At 35.9% G+C, this 22,112-nt stretch overlaps 1 protein-coding gene across 19 annotated transcripts in view; it reads left to right on the forward strand.

The window, feature by feature from the left end:
• The window catches only part of myo18ab (myosin XVIIIA b), a 113,256-nt gene that overhangs the window by 74,999 nt on the left and 16,145 nt on the right, over positions 1 to 22,112 (forward strand). For all 19 annotated transcript variants that reach the window (XM_051861271.1, XM_051861272.1, XM_051861278.1 and 16 more), the window contains 12 exons: positions 2,939 to 3,082; positions 3,955 to 4,044; positions 7,168 to 7,287; positions 7,699 to 7,810; positions 10,092 to 10,219; positions 10,821 to 10,975; positions 14,643 to 14,766; positions 14,902 to 15,102; positions 15,566 to 15,676; positions 16,686 to 16,790; positions 18,324 to 18,470; positions 18,562 to 18,675. In XM_051861271.1, the coding sequence (XP_051717231.1) occupies positions 2,939 to 3,082; positions 3,955 to 4,044; positions 7,168 to 7,287; positions 7,699 to 7,810; positions 10,092 to 10,219; positions 10,821 to 10,975; positions 14,643 to 14,766; positions 14,902 to 15,102; positions 15,566 to 15,676; positions 16,686 to 16,790; positions 18,324 to 18,470; positions 18,562 to 18,675 (1,551 nt within the window). The remainder of the gene's footprint in view (positions 1 to 2,938; positions 3,083 to 3,954; positions 4,045 to 7,167; positions 7,288 to 7,698; positions 7,811 to 10,091; positions 10,220 to 10,820; positions 10,976 to 14,642; positions 14,767 to 14,901; positions 15,103 to 15,565; positions 15,677 to 16,685; positions 16,791 to 18,323; positions 18,471 to 18,561; positions 18,676 to 22,112) is intronic.

A 22,112-nucleotide genomic window follows, 5' to 3' on the forward strand; every position in this document is an offset into this window, starting at 1 on the left:
TGCTCCTTCCAAATTTTCTTTGACGTTCAGTGGAAACGACACTAGAGGGAGCTGGGAATTTCATGAATGCCAATCGTGTGTCTAATTAACTCATTGCCTAAAGACACAAGTTTTATTCCAAGTGTGAACAGGTGCCCTCAAATGTCCTTGTGTTTATACGTGCGGATGAATGCCACCTGCTGATCCGTATTCAAATTCACACCGCACACCTGTTGGAGGGGTTGTGGCCGACTTTGTTGGTGTCGCATCCGTTCGTACGTAACACTTAGTTCCTCCTGCCAGGCCCCAGGGCTCACAGGCACCATTTCCTCCAGACGGCCATTTTAATTAGGAAGCTCTTCCTGATTTCTCCGTCTCTTACAAGCTGTTTAGATGGCTGTTTGTGGCATTTGTTGTGGTCAAAGCGTGGCAAATGAGCTGCAGTGCATATGTCAGCCACGCGCCGCCTCTGTTCTGTGCCGAGGCTTTCTCGCCGTGACAAATTAGACATAGTCCGAACGCAATGCGCGTCGGCTCGGTCCTGTTAATGTGCTGAATTGGGCCTGTCTAATTGGGTTTCCAGATAATCCTCTATTATTTGAATCGTCCCTGTTCCTGCAGCATGTAAATCTTATGCAGGGTTTAAATCAGCTGCCAAGTAGTATTGAAGTTTAATTGAATTACTCAAAGGAGCTTGGGGCTTTTGCTTCTAGCTGCATTTCTACACAGTTGGTACGACTCCAGAATTACTCCTCTGTATAGCCTTCTGACAGCCTCATTGAAGAAAATGTGTTTGTTCTTCCTGTGATCAACACCAGTAATGGGTGTTTTGCTAACGGTGAGTATGTAAGCCGTCCGCTTGATGAAGTGAAGCAGCGTTTATTCAAACTGTGAGTTTAGAGTGGAAATAAGTGGGTTGCACACTGAGATGAGTCTACGTTCATGCCATGTCAGAAATATGAAAAATATAAGTTTTCAAATTCAAAATAATACGTGTGACATGTGAGTCGATTCTTTTCTTTTATTGAATCATTCAAAAAGATTCAAGAGTTTCCAGTTTGAATCAACCTGATGAAGCCCTCGCTGAAGGCTATTGTATCAACATGACTCACTTCCTGCAAGTTACATGTCAATGCATCATTAAGTATACAGTGAAACTGATGAGGCCTACTCAATGTAATGAATGAAATGTAAATATTAATGTACATTTAATGTAAATTAAAAGTTTTTGCTAAATATTGCATTTAAAATAATTTATAAATATAAATTTATTATCATATTAATCAGGGTTTCCAGAGGTCTTAAATTAAGACTTTTTAAGACCTTTTTGACCTTCTACAATTTAAGGCCTTAAAATGTCTTAAATTGGTGCAGAAAGTTCAAAAATTCAAAATCATGGCATTAAATTAGGGCCCTATGATTTACACGATGCGGAAAATGTGTATGGAAGAATCCTTCGCAGAATCCATTCTTAAAAATGGAGTTTACTGTATAATTTGGAATGTCACGGAATTCGTCAGCTTTTGGATGAATACACTTAAAGGGATAGTTCACCCAAAAATGGAAAACACAAAATTTGGTAAAAATAAATTGGGATTATTGTTTTCCAGTGCAAATATATAAACATCCTTAAATCAAGATACATTTGCTAGAGATGCAAAGTGAAGAAATTAAGTCTTATTTTCTGAGAAATCTAACAAAATTAAGTTTATGCTTAAAACAAGAACAAATATGTCAATGGGTATGAAAATTACTTTTTCATTTGAATTAAGTTGATTTTTCTGAACACACTGACAGATATTTGTTCTTGTTTTAATCATAAAATCACTTTCACAAGATTTCACAAGATTTCTTATGTCATTTACTTCTCAAGTAAATGTATCTTGATTTAAGAATTATTTAGAAATTTACACTGGAAAACAAGACAAAACTACTGAAAAAGAACATCACTTTTTTGCAGTGTGATCAGAAGGTATAGTAAAAGATATTTTCATATTGTAGTGTTTGGAAGCAGAGGTATTCAAGAGCTTTTTTTGTTTGTAAAATTTATTAAAAAGTAATGGAGGTCTGTTGGAAATTGTATTTTCAGGCTTTGAAGTGTTAAATACAACTAAGTTGCTAATACAACTCATTCCTAGACATTTACATATTGACGTATGTTCAATTTATTCCTTACGTTTTCTTTAATTGGTCTTAAAAAGGTCTTAAAAAGGTCTTACATTTACCTTCATAAAACCAGCAGAAACCCTGTTAAATAAAAAAAAAAAAAAAAAAAAAAAAAATATATATATATATATATATATATATATATATATATATTTCATTTTGGTAACACTTTGCAATAAGGTTCAATTAGTTGACTAAATTAGTTAATGTGAACTAACAATAAAGGATTTATTGATCTCGGATAATGTTGATTTCAGCATTTACTAACACTTTATTATAAAAGCTGTATCAGTTAATATTATTTATTGGACCTGAGCTAACATGAACTAACAACAAACAGTATTTTTAATAACTAACGTTAACAAAGATAAATAAATACTGTAACAAATATATTGCACACTGTTAGTTAATGTTAGTTAACTTAACTAATGGGACCTTGTAAAGTGTTTGCAAATTTTTGGTCTTCAGATTGATTATACCTCTCTAGGTGGTTCTTAGAATGTAAACATTAGGAACCCCTGAAGTTTAGAGTCCCACCCTCAGGCTTATTGCGGACCGCACTGTGGACTTCCCGGAGCTGAAAGGTCCATTCAGAGCTGGTTCCCCCAAGGGAAGCTCTTTGACTGTGGGGCCCTGGGCCTCCAAAAACACAGGCCTGCTTTTGTCCATCTGGGCTCTGATTGGTTTGAACTACTGTACTTCACAAGTTCAAGACCTAAAGACCTGACAGTTTCTCACTAGCACAGCGGTAGGAAGCGCACACAGTCATAAACACAATGTCCTTGTTTTTCAGATCCAGGACTTGGCAATCCGCTGCATCCAGAAAAACATCAAGAAGAACCGGGGTGTGAAGGGCTGGCCGTGGTGGAAGCTTTTCACCACCGTTCGTCCGCTCATCGAGGTTCAGCTGACTGAGGAGCAGATCCGCGGCAAAGACGTAAGCAACCTGTCATCTTCACTAACCACTTCAAATGCTGTAAATCGGCATGTCATGTACAGATTTAGCCTTTTGACAATAGTACAGCTGAATTCAAAGCCCATCTCTGTGGCTTTTAATGCCCCTCTCGGTTTCTCCACCCCGTGGGGGTCCCTCTCAAATTCAGCTGCAGCTCTCAGTCGCACCCAAATCGCCTGTCTCTTTGATTACTGTCTCTGCGGCTTTGCCTCAATCCAAGTGTTTGTAGAGTCCTGTGTGTGTTTGTGTGTGCGGAGAGTGACAGAGTTGTGTGTGTGCATACATTACCTATGTAGCTGGCTGGATCAAAAGCAACTCTGCTTCCCGCGGGGGAGTGCATTAGCATGTCACAGAGTGTGTGCGCGTGCATGCGCGTTTCGTCCGCTGGGCCGCATCCCGCTGAGCGCTGTGTAGCCATGCAGTCAGGCGTGCTCCTGCGAGAGACAGACGGGTGCTGACACTGCCTCCAAACAGCCTGCTTTTAAAAAACAAACACAGAGTCACTATCTCCTCTACACAAACAGCCTTCAGAACGGCAACCGATTGGCTGTAGCCTGCAGCTCTCTCAAGTTAGCAGAAGAAAAGTTTAGGAAAGTAGGAAGAGGTTTGCGGTAATAGAGACGCAGGGGCTCTGAACAGGGCAGGCTTTCTACCTGTCTGTCATTCCGTTACTGTTTTTAATTTATCTCACCTGTCTATCTTTATACTTCGCTAAATATCGTAGCTGTCATTGTGTCTGAATGTGTAACTGTCTGTGGTCATTCCTCTACATATCAGCTGAATTTCTTGTCATCCTATCTTTCTGTCTGTCTTATTGTGTATTTCTGATTGTCTGTCTGTCTGTCTGTCTTCAGGAGGAAATTCAGCAGCTCAAGTTGAGGCTGGAGAAAGTGGAGAAGGAAAGGAACGAATTGAGACTCAATAGTGACCGACTGGAAAGCAAGGTTAGTAATTCAATTCAGTTCAGATTCAATTCAAAGAAACTCTATTGTTTACACAAAATTATCAAGTCATTTGAGCATCTCACAGTTGCACACATACTTGTAGGGTGTTCCATACCAAAGTTTCAGTAACTGATGCTAATTAAAATTCATGATTCTCAATAAGAAATTTGAGTTAACCACAAAAAACGAATGAGGTTATGCTAATTAAAAGTTTCAGTAATTTATGCCAGTGCCAATGAAAATTTATGATTCTCAATAAGAAATTTGAGATAACAGCAAAAACGAATGGGGTTATGCCAATTAACATACCCATTTTATTTTAAAAAGTTGCATATTAATAAAAATATTAACAAATTAAAACAATTGCATGAAATAAATTATTAAAGTAACAGCAAAAACAAATAGGGTTACGCTAATTAACATATCCCTTTTATTTAAAAAATTACATATTATAAATATTAACCAGTTAAAACAATGGCATAAAATGAATTCAAGAAAACATTTTATACAATAGTATATAATATTTATATAATGTATATTTGATATAATATTTAATATGTAATTAATATATAAATTATATATTTTTATACAATAATAAATTATTCAAGTAAACAAAATTAACTTTTTGTAAAAAAGCTGAATTAAAAGGTTACAGCAATATCAAGCAATAGCGTGTTCGAGTAAACATTCAGCAATAGCAAAAAAAAAGTAAATGAAATGAGAATAAATTACTTAATTAAACAACTACCACCATATTCAAGTGCATGATTATTAGATACAATACATTAATATTTATTAAATCTGCTAAAGTTATCCAGCTAAGAACTTTATCGTGTGAGTATTGTTGTTTATTAACGTAATACAACTTGGATAATAAACAGAGGCAGGTCTATGAGAATCTTAGATTATATATTTTAATCACGATTAATCGCATCCAAAATAAAAGTTTGTTTTTACATAATATATGTATGTGTACTGTATATAATTGTGTGTATGTATAAATACACACACATGAATTGATATATTTAAGAAAAATGTGTTATATTTATATATAAAATATTTATATATAATATACATTATATAAATATACAGTATATGCATGCAAATATTTCTTAAATATATGTGTGTGTGTGTGTTTTTTTTTATATTATATATATATATATATAAATATAAATAATTATACACAGTACACACATACTGTATATTATGTAAAAAAAACTTTTATTTTGGATGCGATTAATCATGATTAATCATTTGACAGCACTACTTAGGATATATATCTTAGAATAAATTCATGCTTCATGCATCATTCTCTAATGTGAAAATTAGGGATGTAACGATATCAAAATCTCATGATACGATAATACCTCAAAATAAAGTCCACGATACAATATTTATTGTAATATTTAAAAAAAAAAATTAAAAAAAGCCAAATGAAGACTTGGGAAAAAAGTGCCATAATTGTTAAACAATGATTGAATATTACAATGATGTACAAATTAACCATGTCATATCCTGTCCTCTTTTCTTTATCCTCTAATCATAACTGTTGCTTAGAGGTATGAGGTATAGTATGAGATTAGTTAAATGACCTAAAACTCCCTTTTATAAAATAAAATAATTGCTCCAGCTGGACCTTGACTAAGGTAACATCTATTATTTTTTCTAACATTCTCAAGAGTTGTATTTGTTAACATTAGTTAATGCACTATGAAGTAAAATGAACAAACTATGAACAGCTGTATTTTTATTAACTGACTTTAACAAAGATTAACAAATACAGTAACAAATATGTTGCTCATGGTTAGTTCATGTTAGTTAATACATTAACTAATGTTAACAAATGAAACTTATTGTAAAGCGTTACCACAAATTCAACACAACTAAGATGCTTGAACACACATGTAAGATCCATACAGGTGAAACAATATTTTTGTAAGTTGGATTCATAAAGACTTAATTTGTTTCTAAAATAATGATTCAGTGATATATACATTTTTAACAGTAATTTGTTGCCACCTAGTGGCGTAACAATGCAATCGATACAGTGGTTATTAGAAGGTAATTTTTTTTATTTTTTTTATTTTTTTTTATTTTGATCGGTAAAGTAGAAATCAGCGTATCTGAATAATACACTTTTGTACACTAATTCTGTGATAATTGGAATATTTGTAACAGAAATGATACTGTGTGTTTGACAAGATTGTTTGTGAAGCTGTTTATATCTAAACATGACAACTCTCTTTAGATCAACGGTAGCTCGAACGCAGATTTGAATGTCACGATTTTATTTTTTTTCAAAATATTTATATTTATATATTTATTTTTTTATTTTCAAAGGTTTAATATACACAGGCGAATCGTTGTCATTTAGGAATTAGATCATGTGGGTGATGAAATCGAGAACGCAATCTTTTAAAGATTAATTATCGCACAGCTTGCCTTTGTGCGCCTCTCTCGCGCACGCTCTCTCTCTCTCTCTCTCTCTCTCTCTCGATATCTGACGTATATGAGTAGGCTTTTCAGTACATTCACTGGTATAATATTCATGAGATGTCTCTAAAGGATACGCTCCTCGCAATTCACCCACCCATCACACCAGAACCATTTTCGGAACCGGGCTGAAAAAAAAAAAACTACACTTTTTGCCCGGAAGACGTATCGTTTCATACAGTCATGTGACCACGATAATATTGAGACAATTTTGCTATAGCGATACCACGATATTGATCATTACATCCCTAGTGAAAATCAATATTTTGTTATTTTCTGTTGTTTTTGTTAAACTGGTACCAAAGTTTAATACATTCCTACGTTTATATATTTCCAATTTAAGGCATTCATAATAAAATTTCTACAAAAAGTTAGTACTTTATGTATATTAATATTATATCAATGTGCAAAATCACAAAATCACATTCACAGACCTCACAATGTCACCATCTTACCATAATAGCAAAAAGCTATCATCACTGTGTGAAATATGTGAGTGATGATATAGATGTGAAGTGTTGCATATGTGCGTGAAATGAGCTCATACACTACTCTAAAGTTTGCATAGAGCACGTGTGCCACATCTAGTGGACACACACTTCATGTTTGCTCATCATACGTGTGTTTCAGATCACAGAACTGTCATCAGAGCTTGCCGATGAGCGCAACACAGGCGAGTCTGCCTCGCAGCTGCTGGAGTCCGAGACCTCGGAGAGACTGAGGCTAGAGAAAGACATGAAGGATCTACAGGTAACACACACACACACACACACACACACACACACACACACACACACACACACACACACACACTCTCTTTTTAACAGAGACAGAGTTTGAGTTGATGGTTTTCTTTAAGGAATCTCCTCATGCCTGAAATAGATATTTTCCACCAAAGCACAAGACAACGCAGTCCATGCAGCAGAGCGTGAGCCGTATACAAATTGTGCCATCTCATATTAAATATCCATGTGAAAGACAGTGTGTTTGAGCAAGAGACTACAGGTATTTGTCTCTGAATGCCTGGAGTGTGTGTGTGTGCTGTGTGTGTTTATGTGTCTCTTAGGCTCAGGGTTGCCTGTGTGAGCAGATGGTCTGGGTATTTCCCTGCAGAACGGAGAACTGATGTGCTCTGCGTCTGTGTGTGTGTTTGCGTTTCAGGCCAAGTTTGACGCTATGAAGAAGCAGATGGAGTCTATGGAGATGGAAGTGATGGAGGCACGGCTTATACGTGCATCGGAGCTCAACGGGGAAATGGACGACGATGACACCGGTGAGTTTGTGACATCACTTCCTGGACAGAGCAAGTTTGCAATAAAATGTATAATGAGATCTCGGTGAAGGGATTCCCTTATGATAGCTAAGCTTTGAGTAAAACTATCAGAGCTTTCCTGAATCAAATTTTGGCAAAATTGAAGGGTTATCTGGGAGGATTTCCATGAGTTTGATGGCCCATGACTCTCTGGTGAGGGGTAGAGCTTCAGGTGTGCTGAGCGTTTCAGCGTGGCACCTCCAGACAAATGAGAAAATAATCTGTAGCATCAGAGCTGCTGCTCCTCATTAAGCTGTTTATATGGAAATGCCAGGGGGCAGTGAAAACACCAAACATGCGCTCTCTCTTGGTTTTCTCTGTCTCTTCTGTTTCTGGAACTTTCTGTGAAGAGGGAAAATCTGGTGTCTCATTATTTTTTTAAAGTATTAGAGACACAAATCCATGTTCTTTGCTTTGAGAAATGTTAGATACTGTATATAAACTATTATCTAACTATATAAATATAAATATATATATATATATATATATATATATACACACACACACACATATGTTTTTTTTTTTTTTTTTTTCTTTTTTTGCCAGACCCACATCAGAAGGTTTTTACTTTCTTGACTGGATATTGGCAAATATTATGCTTATATATTAAGCTTATATTACTGTGAAGTTTTTTTTTTTTTTTTTTTTTTTTGCAATGCCCACAATAGGTAAAATCATTTGGACCCTTTCTACATCATGATGTGAAGACAAGTAAATTGTTTCATTATTTTTACAAATATTGTTGTGTTGACTGCATTCATCAAGCTCAACCAATGAACCATGTTACCAAAGTTATTGTAAGATAAAATTATCAAAATGTTTTTCTAAAAGCATTTTTCTTATAGGAAATATAATTATCACTAACTACAAACCAACATTTAGACCCAAACTACATAGCACCTACTGGGTGATATCTTAAATTTGCAATCCTGATGCCAATTGAAATATTTACATATATATTTTTAATATCCACTACAGTTTGGGGTCAGTGAAGATGTTTATTATGTTACAAAAGATTTCTATTTTAAATAAATGCTGTTCTTTTGAACATTCTATTCATTAAATAATCTTAAACAAATATATTTTTCCAAATTACACAAAAATATTAGGCAGCACAGCTGTTTTCAACATTGATAATAATAAAAAATTATTTTGAATAACAAATCAGCATATTAAATGATTTCTGAAGGGTCTTTTGATATTGAAGACTGAAGTAATGATTCTGAAAATTCAGCTTTTCCGTCACAGGGTTGAGAGTTTTAAAATATATTTAGATAAAATGTTTTTGTTTTGGAAATAGGGTGCAAAAATTGCAAATGCATGGAAAATTAATTGAAAATAAAACTAACTGGCTGTTTTGTTTTCAGTTTAACTTGATGATCTGAGGTTGATGATCAATGATCAATATTTTCTAGAGGTTAAGCACATTCTTTCACTATAAAATTATTGAAAATGGTAAATAATTACTTATTTCTTCCCCTAATGGTGAGCAACATGTTCTCTGTGAAAGCCTGAGCGTGATAATACTCAGTAGTGCTCCTCTTAGAATCGCTGCTGTCATGAACACAACTCATTTTAATGCACATATCAGACTGGTGACGGCTTGTTCTCACCTCTGTGTCACACAGCTGTTCTCTGAGACTTAATGCTAAGGCATGAACATTTGATTTATTCCACTTTCCAGCAATTACAGTTTGTTCTGTAATGGTAACGTGGCATGGACTGGCTCCACCTCTCATGTTTGTTTCAGAGCATTTCATTGATCTGCTTTGATTTATTAACTTGTGTGTATTTGCATTTTTCCAGTTTATCAGATATCTTTTAAATTAACAGAATGGGTTTCTGTGTGAGCCACGATCAAAAGGATTGTAGTGAAATTTCCCTTGGCAGAGGACCAGAGTTTAAACCTCGGCTCTCTTCAGGGAATGACCGCAGACTAATCTGGCCCATAGTGTTTCACCTTGAAAATCATATTGCAATTATGATGCAAAATAATGTGATTTTAACTGCGTTATAATAAACATCTGACATCTCAATTTGCACCACGAACTTCAAGTGAACTGAACCTGTTGAGATAGAGTGCTTGTACTATGTGCAGTAGACAAAACAGAGAGCCGGCACTTTGCTTTGAAGCACTGAAAGATTTATTTAATTAAATCACAGCAATTTGCGGTTTAGTAATCGCACAAGGCCATCTCGCAATGAATTGTGTGACCTTAATCATCACTGAATCTGTGTTCAGGAGGAGAATGGAGGCTCAAGTATGAGAGGGCCATCAGAGAGATCGAGTTTACCAAGAAGAGACTCCAACAAGAGTTTGATGACAAACTAGAGGTGGAACAGCAAAACAAGAGGCAGCTGGAGAGAAAGGTAAGGGCATCTTACAAACACAATTTTTTTTTTTTTTTGGCACTTAAACGCTAACCGCTTAGACCACTTTGCCAGTGTCTGCAAGTCTGTCAACTAGGGATGCACAATATCAGTTATCGGCTGATATTATTTTCAGCATTTTATTGTCTGTTATTTGATATTTAATTGTGCATGCTTATTTCCTCTATTTTTACACTAGTCTTTAGCAAATCTCAAAACGAATATCCATTTTTCAGGCTTCACAATATAATGATGTGATACCTAAATTCACTTATAGGATTTAAAACAATTTTAGTTTTGATGTTTTATTTTATTTAGACAAAGTAGTATAGTACTTTAATATCGCCCATTTATCAGTAATCAGCCATAACCAAAAAAAAAGATCAGCTTATTGGTATTGTACAGAATTTTGATAGTGCATCCCTGCTGTTGACTTTATTCTACCAAACTAACACACACATCATAGACTCAGACTTCACTCGTATTGTCAGTGTGGTCCAACACAACAGCATGTACTGTCTCAAACATGAACATCTAGACAAGACACACACTGGATGAACAGATCCACCTGTACAGACTCACTGAGAATCTGTGTGTTTAGCTGACAGACCTGCAGGCGGACAATGAAGAGGTGCAGCGTGTGGCTCAGCAGCTGAAGAAGAAATGCCAGAGACTGACAGCCGAGCTACAGGACACCAAACTGCACCTGGAGGGGCAGCAGAGCCGCAACCACGACCTGGAGAAGAAACAGCGCAAGTGAGTCAGACCAGATATTGGATAATTATACCTCTTTATGGAGCACTACAGGAAGATATTTTGTTGGTCGTATGTCTATTTCTGTCACGACAGGATGTGTAGAAGTGTTGAATTAAAACTAGACTTGTTTTAGTCAATCAAAACTGGTAAAACACAAAAGCTTCTCTCAAAAGCTAAAACAGTGAAATAAGAGTAATTCCAAATGAATTGCAAATTGTTAATGTTTTTCTATTAAAACAACAGCAACAAACAATCTGTGTTGTCACACCGAGGTTGTGTAAGTTGCATTTATTTTGATACCAGTGGACTACGCTGGTTGTGTTGTATGTTTGTTAAACAACACACAGACATTTCTTGCCGTTATTTCAATCTTTTTATTGAATCAGATTCTATACAGACTGCAAACTCACATTCACACTTTGGGTAAAATATGATTTCTTTTGCCATGGCACTGAAGATTCAGCAGCAGGGTAAAGAAACATGACACAGGGAACCTTCTAACCTTGGTATATCATGAAAATAATCATTTTAAACATTAACAACAGGGTTCAAATATTAAGTAAGAGATCCATCTTGGGATTTTAAGAATCCATATCAAATGAAGATCATGATTAATTATAAAATCAATATTTTTACACAACTCTAGTATGTTAAACATCAAAAATGTTCTGAAAGGCTGTGATTGTATTGTTTCACATGGTATTTTAGAGGATGGTAGAATTAATTGATGATAGATACGTTCTGCTCCTTGCTTGATTTGGACACCGTGTTAAGGCCCATTCACACCAAGAACAATAACTATAAAGATAACTACAACAATAAATATACAGTTGCAAGAAAAAGTATGTGAACCACTTGCAGAATCTGTGAAAATGTGCAAAATTTTAACAAAATAAGAGAGATCATACAAAATGCATGTTATTTTTTATTTAGTACTGTCCTGAGTAAGATATTTTACATAAAAGATGTTTACATATAATCCATAAGACAAAAAAATAGCTGTATTTATTAAAATGACCCAGTTCAAAAGTTTGTGAACCATTGATTCTTAATACTGTGTGGTTACCTGGATGATCTTGTTGTTGTGTGATGGTTGTTCATAAATCCCTTGTTTGTTCTGAGCAGTTAAACTGAGCTCTGTTCTTCAGAAAAAAATCTCCAGGTTCCAAAAATTCTTTCCAAAAATATCCCTTTACAGCAGTGACTGAATGATTTTGAGATCCGTCTTTTCACACTGAGGACAACTGAGGGACTCAAACACAACTATTAAAAAAGGTTCAAACATTCACTGATGCTTCAGAAGGAAACGCGATGCGTTAAGAGTCGGGGGGTGAAAACTTTTGAACAGGATGAAGAGGTCCAAATTTTTCTTACTCCGCTTGAATATCATTTTTTTTTTTTCATTTAGTACCTTCGGAAGCAACAGAAAATATTTGGAAGACTCCTGGAAGACAAATTAAATACAATTTACCTTGATCTTCAAATTCCAAATGTTTTCACCCCCCATCTATTAATGCTTCATGTTTTTTTCTGGAGCATCAGTGAATGTTTGAACCTTTTTTAATAGTTGTGTTTGAGTCCCTCAGTTGTCCTCAGTGTGAAAAGACGGATCTCAAAATCATTCAGTCACTGCTGTAAAGGGTTCAAATATGCAAAAAATGCTGGAAAACTGAAGAATCTGCAGGACCTGGAGGATTTTTCTGAAGAACAGAGCTCAATTTAACTGCTCAGGACAAACAAAAGACTTATGAACAACCATCACAAAACAAAAAAACAGTCGTAGATCATCCAGGTAACCACACACAGTATTAAGAATCAATGGTTCACATACTTATGAATGGGGTTATTTTAATAAATTCAGCTATTTTTTTTTCTCTTATGGATTATATGTAAACATCTTTTATGTAAAATATCTTACTCAGGATAGTACTAAATAAAAAATAACATGCATTTTGTATTATCTCCCTTATTTTGTTAAAATTATTAACATTTTCACAGATTCTGCAAGTGGTTCACATACTTTTTCTTGCAATTGTATTAGCACCCACACCAATGGGTGCTAATACAATAGTTATTGTAAAATACCAAAGTTTGGTTTATTATAAGTATGCACTGCAGTTATGTTGTCTGCTGCTTAAAATGCTCAAGCTCTTTAACATCAGGTCGATTCTGATTGTCTGTCAATGGGGGGAAAAAAAGTTCTTAAAAGATTTCAACGATATCGCTCCTCTGTGCCGTTGTCATTATAGTTGTGGTTTGGTCTTCCCTATTATCACAGAATTTGAATTAGTAGTAAAACTTTGTAGTTATAGTTATTGTCCTTGGTGTGAACAAGCCTTAAGAGTAGCCCACCAGTGCCTCAGTAACCTCAAAATGAAATATGTATGACTATCATTACTCTTAGCGGCAGGCCCTAAGCGTAGCGACGGTGGTTAATATGTGAAGGTGCTGCAGCTAAGCCTTTTCTAGACTCTTGAGTAAACAGGCAGAGACCGTGCCTGTCACTGCGAGCGGGATATGTGAAAGTCCACTCTAAATGCAATGATCGGCCTGAGGCTCAGGGTGACGGCAGATTTAGCCTGTGGGAGGGATGGGGGGAGGGCAAGGAGAGTGGTCCTTCAATTCTCTATGGGGCTAGGATTAACATGAAGAGTTGCGTAAGACTCATTTACGGGATCAAAACAGTGCCTCTGAGAGAAGGGGGTGGAGAACGAAAGAGAAAATTAGAAAAAGAGGAAAAGAATGAACTGATTTGCCCCAAAGCGTCACGACTCCCCCCTTCTCACACATTGTTACCCACTTAGAAGTTAACCCAATCAAAACGCTTTTCGCTAATGCCCCTCCTGACGCGCACGTCACACACAATACTGTAAGGCTTAGAGGAGTTTTAGTTTCTCAACACTCTGCTATGCTTGGCTATTTTAGGAAAAGCAGGTATGTTTTTTGTCATTAGACTTGTGCTTTGATTATAGTCTTTAGCGTGATTAGAAATTAGCGATTGCCTTTAGTTATTGCATTGTACATAATTTAACTTATATGGGTTTGTTTCAATTATCAACACCGATATCATGAAATTAGATGCAATCAAGATATGCAGATAATACAATTTAATGGCAGCAAATAGTATACACTTTTATTAAAGGCGAAATTAGAAAAAAATCCTATACACTGTCACTGCCAAAACATTGTTATTTTATGAAGTTTTGCCAGTCGACTGTCTTTTTTTACATTTTTAAAAAAAAATTGATTTCTATTCAAAGAATTGTTTTTTTTGGGGGGGGGGGGTATTTATTTCTTTGATTAAAAAAAAATAATCCAAAAACGATTTATCAATTGACAATAATGTGTCAAATATCATGGATGTTACCATGTCTGACCACAGTAAAAACTTTGTAGATTTTTATATTTAAATTAGTACAAAAAAAGTACGAAAATTAGGAGGTTTTTTTTTTTTTTATCAATTTTTATTAATTTATTTTTTGTATATATTTACTATTATAGGAAGTGCTTGTGGAATCTGTTATGATGTTCTCATCATGAAAGCTCGTTCCACCACATAGGAACAGAGAGCGTAAAGCCTCTGGAAAATGACTTTGTACCATTGTTTCCTCTTTCCTGCGATTAAGCTTGTTGACGGTGTGTTTTTAAATGCATGCAATGTCTGCAGGTTTGACTCTGAGCAGACTCAGGCTCAGGAGGAGGTGCAGAGAGAAAAGAGTCAGCGGGAGAAGCTGAGCAGAGAGAAAGACATGCTGACCGGGGAAGTGTTCAGCCTTAGACAACAACTTGAGGTCAGCAACCTCTCTTTTATCATCCGCCTTTGTTGTCTCTCACTCACAGACTTTTCCTGGCTGTGACGTACATGTGTCTGTGTGTGCCGAGTCCAGACTATGTTGTTCTAAATGAGTTTTTCTCTGCTCTCTCAGGATAAAGATCTGGAGATATGTGCTGTCAATCTGAAGCTTGAGCAATTGGAGGCGGAACTTCAAGATCTGAACTCACAGGAGTCAAAGGACGAGGCGTCATTGGCCAAGGTTAAAAAGCAGCTTCGTGACCTTGAGGCAAAGGTCAAAGATCAAGAAGAAGAACTCGATGAGCAGGCTGGAACCATTCAGATGCTGGAGCAGGTAATCAAACACACATACACAATCACAATTTTTCTATCTTGGTGGAGACTTTTTTGAAATTCAACTAAAGTTAGTGACAATTTTTTCTTCACACTGTAAACAAAAGCCACAGTCTGACCAGCCGTACACTTATGACATCATTTCATGAGAATAAGGATATATACATTGGATTGAGATGCCTGATGTTTAATGCATATTCTCCATGCACACAATTTTCACCTGTCATGCGTAATATGCTAATTCATGTAGATTCAGCTGATGTGGCGGTATGAAGAAACTGTCAATACTTACAGTCTGCATACATTATAATAATAATTAAGAGGCGTTTTATTGGCCTGTGCGACGGGGTTATTTTGCATATGCATCTGTATGCACGTTGTATGTTCCACTGTGTTTAAATGCGTGCATGCCTGCATAAGGTGTAGATTTGTATTCAATGAGATGTTGATGTTGTGACCTGCAGGCCAAGCTCCGTCTGGAGATGGAGATGGAGAGACTGAGACAGACGCATTCGAAAGAGATTGAGAGCAAAGACGACGAGGTGGAGGAGATCAGACAGTCCTGCAGCAAGAAGGTACGATATATTCACAACAACAAAAACTGCTAATAGTTAAAGCAACCTTTGGCATGTTAGCATCATTGTATATTTAAATTATTTTACACTATTTCTAAAAAATTTAAATAAAAGCTTGCTTTCTTTCTTTCTTAAATTTTGATCTGGCCTCATATTCTCATCTTTATGTTATGTAAATGCTAAATAATACTAATTAGCTAATATCCTTTTATCCCTAGAATTTTTTTAAAAAAAAATGCAATTGTTTAGATCACAAAAAAATTGTTGCTATATCTCAGAAAAAACTATTTTTATGATGTCAAATTCACAAGAAAATTATGTCTGTATGACAATTATGACAAACCGAGACAGGAAAAAAATGCATGGCCTCTTAAAGCTCCCATACACGTTCAGTCAGAACAACTTTTCACTTTAAGTGGTCACCAGCTAACATCATTCAGACACACACAACATGCTCTGAATACTTTACAACTGGTTTCAGAACTTCAAGTGTGTTCAATTTATAACATTTTAATTGCTGATGTTCAGTTCTTATGCAGAGCTCGCTTCGCTTCCTGTACAACATAAATAAACAAGACATATTCGGCCATGTGTTGAATAAGAATTTTCATTCAGCGTTGTTCAGCGCGCAGCTCTTGTTGCAGATAGCGACTTCGCATTTGTGGAGTGTCTTTGCCGCGGAGGTGCAGATAAGCTGAACTCATTGAGTTTTGTTTTGATGTATAATTCATGGGCCTATTTTATTTTCCTCACGTATATTTCACCTTTCCCTCCTCTCCACTTAACCAATCAAGCTGCCAGTACAGTGCATCCTATAATTATCCTTCTTTCTCATGACAGAGTCCCTTGATTGACACTTGAAGGTGCTCAGAAGCATCTAAAGACACATTTAGGGAATGTGTTTATAGGTCTGGAATGATGCTATATAATTGGATTGACTCTTCAGGGCAAACCTACTTCACAAAGCCCTCCATGATGTTCTGTTACTATGTTTTGTGTGTGTGAGCAGCTCAAGCAAATGGAGGTGCAGCTGGAGGAGGAGTATGAAGACAAGCAGAAGGTTTTACGGGAGAGGAGAGACCTGGAAGCCAAGCTGATGAGCGCCCAGGAGCAGGTACAGCACTTATGAAACTTGCTATATAACTAGTCAAGGTTTGAAATATCATTTAATATATGCTTTATGAAATGCCTTTTTAATTATGATTTTTTTTTTTTTATTAATAATCAAATTAAAATGTAAAGTTTAAAATTTGTATTAATAATGGAAAAATTTTAAAGGCACAATATGTAAATTTTCGCCGCTAGAGGTCGCCTATTCAAAACAAAGGCGTAGCTTGATGACGCCTTGATTTCGCGAAATCATGGGAGGTGTTGTCTTCACGTCTACAGCCGGTGGAAAATAATCGGGATGGGACTCGGGCAGAAATCATCGTTACTGTAGTATGAAGCAGAAACGAGGCCGCTGGAGCAATTGCTAATGAGAGACAAGCGCGACACATGCCTCTAGAGCAGCGGAACTTTTATTATGCCACAGTCACCGCTTCCGCTTCTTCTGGTCAAGCTTACGTGGGGTAAAGCAGCGCTGTTTTTTCACATTGAATACTTTTTTTTTTTTTGTTGAAAGTTGTTATAGTGCTAATCTGCATTCGCTCGGCGGCTACTATGAGACACTTGTTGCACACTCCAGTAAGCTAGATCGATATTAGACATGGTAAAACATGGTACTTCATGGTAAATCAAGAAATAGAGATTTAAACAATAAGACTTACTGTGTTGAGATATATAACAATTAGTTTTCTGTTGATGAATGTACCCAAACAGTTGCTCGCCAGTTTAATAAAACACATAATATATTAAAGCGTCTTTCATGTTTCCATGGTTTCTACAAATAAAACCTGAAATTGAGGGTAACGTGGGTATGATGTACACAAGTCAACAAAATATATAACATTGTTCTAGTGGTTTTTGGATATTTTAATCCAAAAATCTTACATATTGTGCCTTTAAATGTGTACCATATTGCATATCACATAAGTGATGCAGATTTTTTTTTTTTTTTAGTTTTATTGTAGTCAGCAATTCATTTGTTGATATTTGACAGACCCTTTTGTCAAAATGTGTTTAAAGACTCAAAATGTAATGTTTTGTAGCTTTTAGTCATGTACGAGTGTGTTCCTTTTAGCAGGCACACTACCAATCAAAGGTTTGGGGTCTGTAAGAATTGAATACTTTTATTCAACAAGGATGCATTAAATTGATTAAAAGTTATAGTGAAACATTTATAATGTTATAAAATGTTTATCTCAAATAAATGCTGTTCTTTTGAACTTTCAATTCATCTGAATAGAAAGAATCCGTTATTTTAAATTTTACTGTGTTTTCGGTCAAATAAATGCAGCCTTGGTGAGCATAAAAGATTTCTTTCAAAAACACTGACATTTTTGGACATTAAAACATCTTTGGACATTTAACATCTTTCTTTCAAAATCACTATTAATAAACAAAATCAAAAAATAGGTGACTCTACCTAATTGAAAAATGAAACAACAAAATGAATTGTTTCTAAACCCAACCAAAAATCGTCATTCCTAAGCTTTCAGTGTGTATAACATTTAAAGAGAATATAAATCAACTTTGGTGTTTTCAGGTTAGCCACAGAGATGTTGAGACAGAGAAGCGTCTGAGGAAGGACCTGAAGCGCACAAAGGCCTTGCTGGCTGATGCCCAGATCATGCTGGATCACCTGAAGAACAACGCTCCCAGCAAGAGAGAGATCGCTCAACTCAAGAACCAGGTCTGTTTCTCAGCTCCCCTGGCCTCTGTAGGTAACACATGATACATGAGGTTCAGTTGTAAACGTGTGTTTGTATGTGTGCTCATCACAGCTCGAGGAATCAGAGTTCACATGCGCTGCTGCAGTCAAAGCCAGAAAGTCAATGGAAGTAGAGATCGAGGACCTCCATGTCCAAATGGATGACATATCCAAATCCAAGCAGACGGTAAGTCTGTCTGTGTTTGGAAAAAGAACAACTTTATTATTATTATTATTTTTTTTTTTTTTATAACTTCTTTTACATTAGAGTCAGAGGCATGCATGGACACAGACACCAACTGTCTTCACCACACCAGGATGTTATTTCAATTATTTACCACGGGGAAATGATTTCCGCCCATAATGGCACGTTTCCGATCCCGGCTCTAATTTGAACAGGATGTATCGCCGTGAAATACATTACACTTTAATAATTCTGTCATTGATTCAGTATTATTTCAGAGTGGAGAAAATTGTGTAATTGTGTCCTCACTGTAGCGTATTATGAAGCGATATCAGAAGAGACGGATGCAGCCAAATTCTACAGATGCTGTTCCCCTGACGCTGTCTCCATATTGTTTTCTTTTTTTGTCATCGTCGCCTGTCATATTTGCTCAGCTCTCTGGAGCAAGAGACACTCTGACAGAAGGGTGCAGTGAACATTTTAATTTTCTATAAAGCCGCAGCCACGCTGAAGCATTGTTTTGGTGCAGTCAAGTGTTTTTGTGGGTATTGCTAAAACTGTCTCTCTTCTGAATATTGTCATTGATTAGCAAGACCGTGATAAATGGTCTGGTCATGATCACCGTCTGATTAGCTTCAGGTCTGTCTGTCACCCCCACCCTCCCTCCCAGGAGATCATGGATTTCCACTAGAGGATTTGAAGGTGACTCATTGGTTTGATACAATACACCTGCCAGACAGCATTTAAAGGTGTGGAATGGAACTGCACAGAAAATAGGGAATATCGGTGTCTTGTGTTAACGTATAATTAAAAACAGGGTTTTCATTCATTTGTATTTCTGCAAAGCCAGTCCATGTAGATCATTTATGAAAACTTGAAAAATGGGTTATTGAGAAATCATCATAATATCAATGTCATAAGCACAAGCGGTAACACTTTATTTTAGGGTCTTTTAACTAGTTGCTTATTAGCATGCATATTACTAGAATATTGGCTGTTTATTAGTACTTATTAAGCACATATTAATGCCTTATTCTCCATGACCTTATTCTACATTCTTAATCCTACCCAATACCTAAACTTAACAAATACTTTACTAACTATTAATAAGCAGTAAATTAGGAGTTTATTGAGGGAAAAGTCGTAGTTAATAGTGAATATGTGTTACCGCACAAGTATATTATCATATGACAATTTACACTACTACTGTTCCAAAGTTTGGGATCTGTAAGATTATATTGTTTTTTTTTTTTTTCACCAAGGCCATTTATTTGATCAAAAATACAGTTAAAGCAGTAATATTATACTGTATTTATTATATTATAACTTATATAAACATTCTTCATTAATTAACTCTCACTTTTGGTCAATTTAATGTGTCCTTGCTGAAAAAAATTACTTCTATCTTACTGATTCCAAACTTTTGAACGGTAGTGTACATACAGCTAAGGTAATTTTCAGATTCAGAGTGATTAACCAATCAAAATAGAAGTCATTTACATATAGAACTCTTAAAGGCCACGTTCACACTGTACGTTTTGGGGATTGACAACCGCATTTACTTACAGGTGTGAGTCTCGAAATGTCCCGTTCACACAGCAGCTTATAGTAGCGTCTGGAATACTGCCTGCCTGAATGTGCATCAAAAGTCAAGCCCCTATTCTCTTACTAGTAACCATAACGACAGTGACCCAACGTAATATTAAAGATGGCGACGTCCATAAAACTGAAAAGTCCTATCACTTTTGACATGACGAGAAAACTTCATTAACCAACAGCAGTATGTAAACACGCGCTAGCCGGAGTCTTTAACTGTTGCACTCGCGTGTCACGTCCTTTGCGACATCTCGCGCATGACACGGCATTTGAATCACAAAACTGATGGCAGCCGCTCCGGTGGAGATTAGTGACTGGATAACAACTAAAGATGACGCACAGCTCATATATTTGCGGCCTGTAAGTTACCGAAAGCGAAACCACACACACAAAACACCTTAAAGTGCGGCCCTCTCGTGACAGACGCATAGACTGTAAAAAAAAAAAACACTAGTTGTTCAGTCCTGTTCCGTTCACACAGCGCAGGAATTTCTGAGAATGCGGTTGTGAGTCCTGAAAATCTACGGGTGTGAGTTCGGTTATAGAATGCGGTTGTCACTCCCGTAAATAACCGTACTGTGTGTGAACGTAACCGTATACAGGACTGACAAATGTATTCTGCTGCTGTGTGAACATGGCCAAAGAGACAGTAGAAACCTGTTGTGGGTCAGAAAGGGTAAAAAAAAAAATGGTGAAAAAAGTAAAAATTGTAGAATATAACCCCTTTAATATTTATTTATTTGCATTGATTTGTGAAAGAGAGGGAGTGTGAAAGAACTCAAGCCGCCTTCATGAGGATGTTTTTACAAAATCATTTAATTTCCTGCTTTTATGCTCACTAATTCATTAGTTATGTGTGATGTCTACATTTTTTGCTTTTACTAACACATTTGAAAGTTACTCCTCAGAGATTAGCTGCCTGTATTGTTGAGGTAATTATTATTGAATAGAATTAGACCTCTGATACTGTTTGACAGAGCAGGCAGTGAAGTGTTCATCTCTAATTGGGAGACTGTGCTGTGTTCTCAGGGATTTATACAATGCAAGCAGCTACTGTTTAGTGACAGGGTGACAGGAAAATTATCTCTTTAAGAAATTAGAAGGAGATAGGCTTTCAGTTTCAAACTAAAAATGAGAGCTGAAGTCGGAGTGGTTAGGCGCACATGTTCCTGAGATGTTTAGCTGTGGTGTTCATGCAGGGGTCACAGGTTTTAGTCTGACTGTCTGTATCAAAAAAAAAAACTTCTGTAGCACTTTCTATTTGCTTCAATAGCAAAAGGAAAAAATCTGAGTTTTGACGGCTTTCTCAAAAGAGGGAAAAAATATCAAGAGATTAATTACAGCATTCAGAAGAGTCATCACTCCCTCAGACGTTGTATTAGAAACACCCTCGCAGAGAGTTAATTCATTTTTTTTTTTTTTTTTTTTTTTTTTGGGTCATATATTGCCAAGGTAATATAACACAAAGTATAGTGTTATAAATGTGTATTCATTTTCTTTAAAAAATGAAGATATGAAAAACTTTACTGTATTTGTGGTCCATTAACCTAAATAATTATTGAATCATTATTTATTTCTTTGTTTATTTACTAAACACATTCTTGGTCTTACTGTGCATGACTCAGTCAGTTCCAGACGCGTAAACACAAGACATGTCCTACATTTGTTTTTAACCTGAATATCCCCATAAGTGCATTGTATTACTAAAGTAAAATGGGTTGTGAACAGCATGTTAACTTGAAAATACTTGCCAACATGTCAAGAATTTCTATCAGAGTTGTTTTTTTGCATTTTTCAATGGTATTTCTCAGACTTTTTTTTTTTTTCATTTCAGTTTGCAGTCA

Source organism: Ctenopharyngodon idella, chromosome 15 (genome assembly GCF_019924925.1).
Source record: "Ctenopharyngodon idella isolate HZGC_01 chromosome 15, HZGC01, whole genome shotgun sequence".
Taxonomy (NCBI): Eukaryota; Metazoa; Chordata; class Actinopteri; order Cypriniformes; family Xenocyprididae; genus Ctenopharyngodon; species Ctenopharyngodon idella.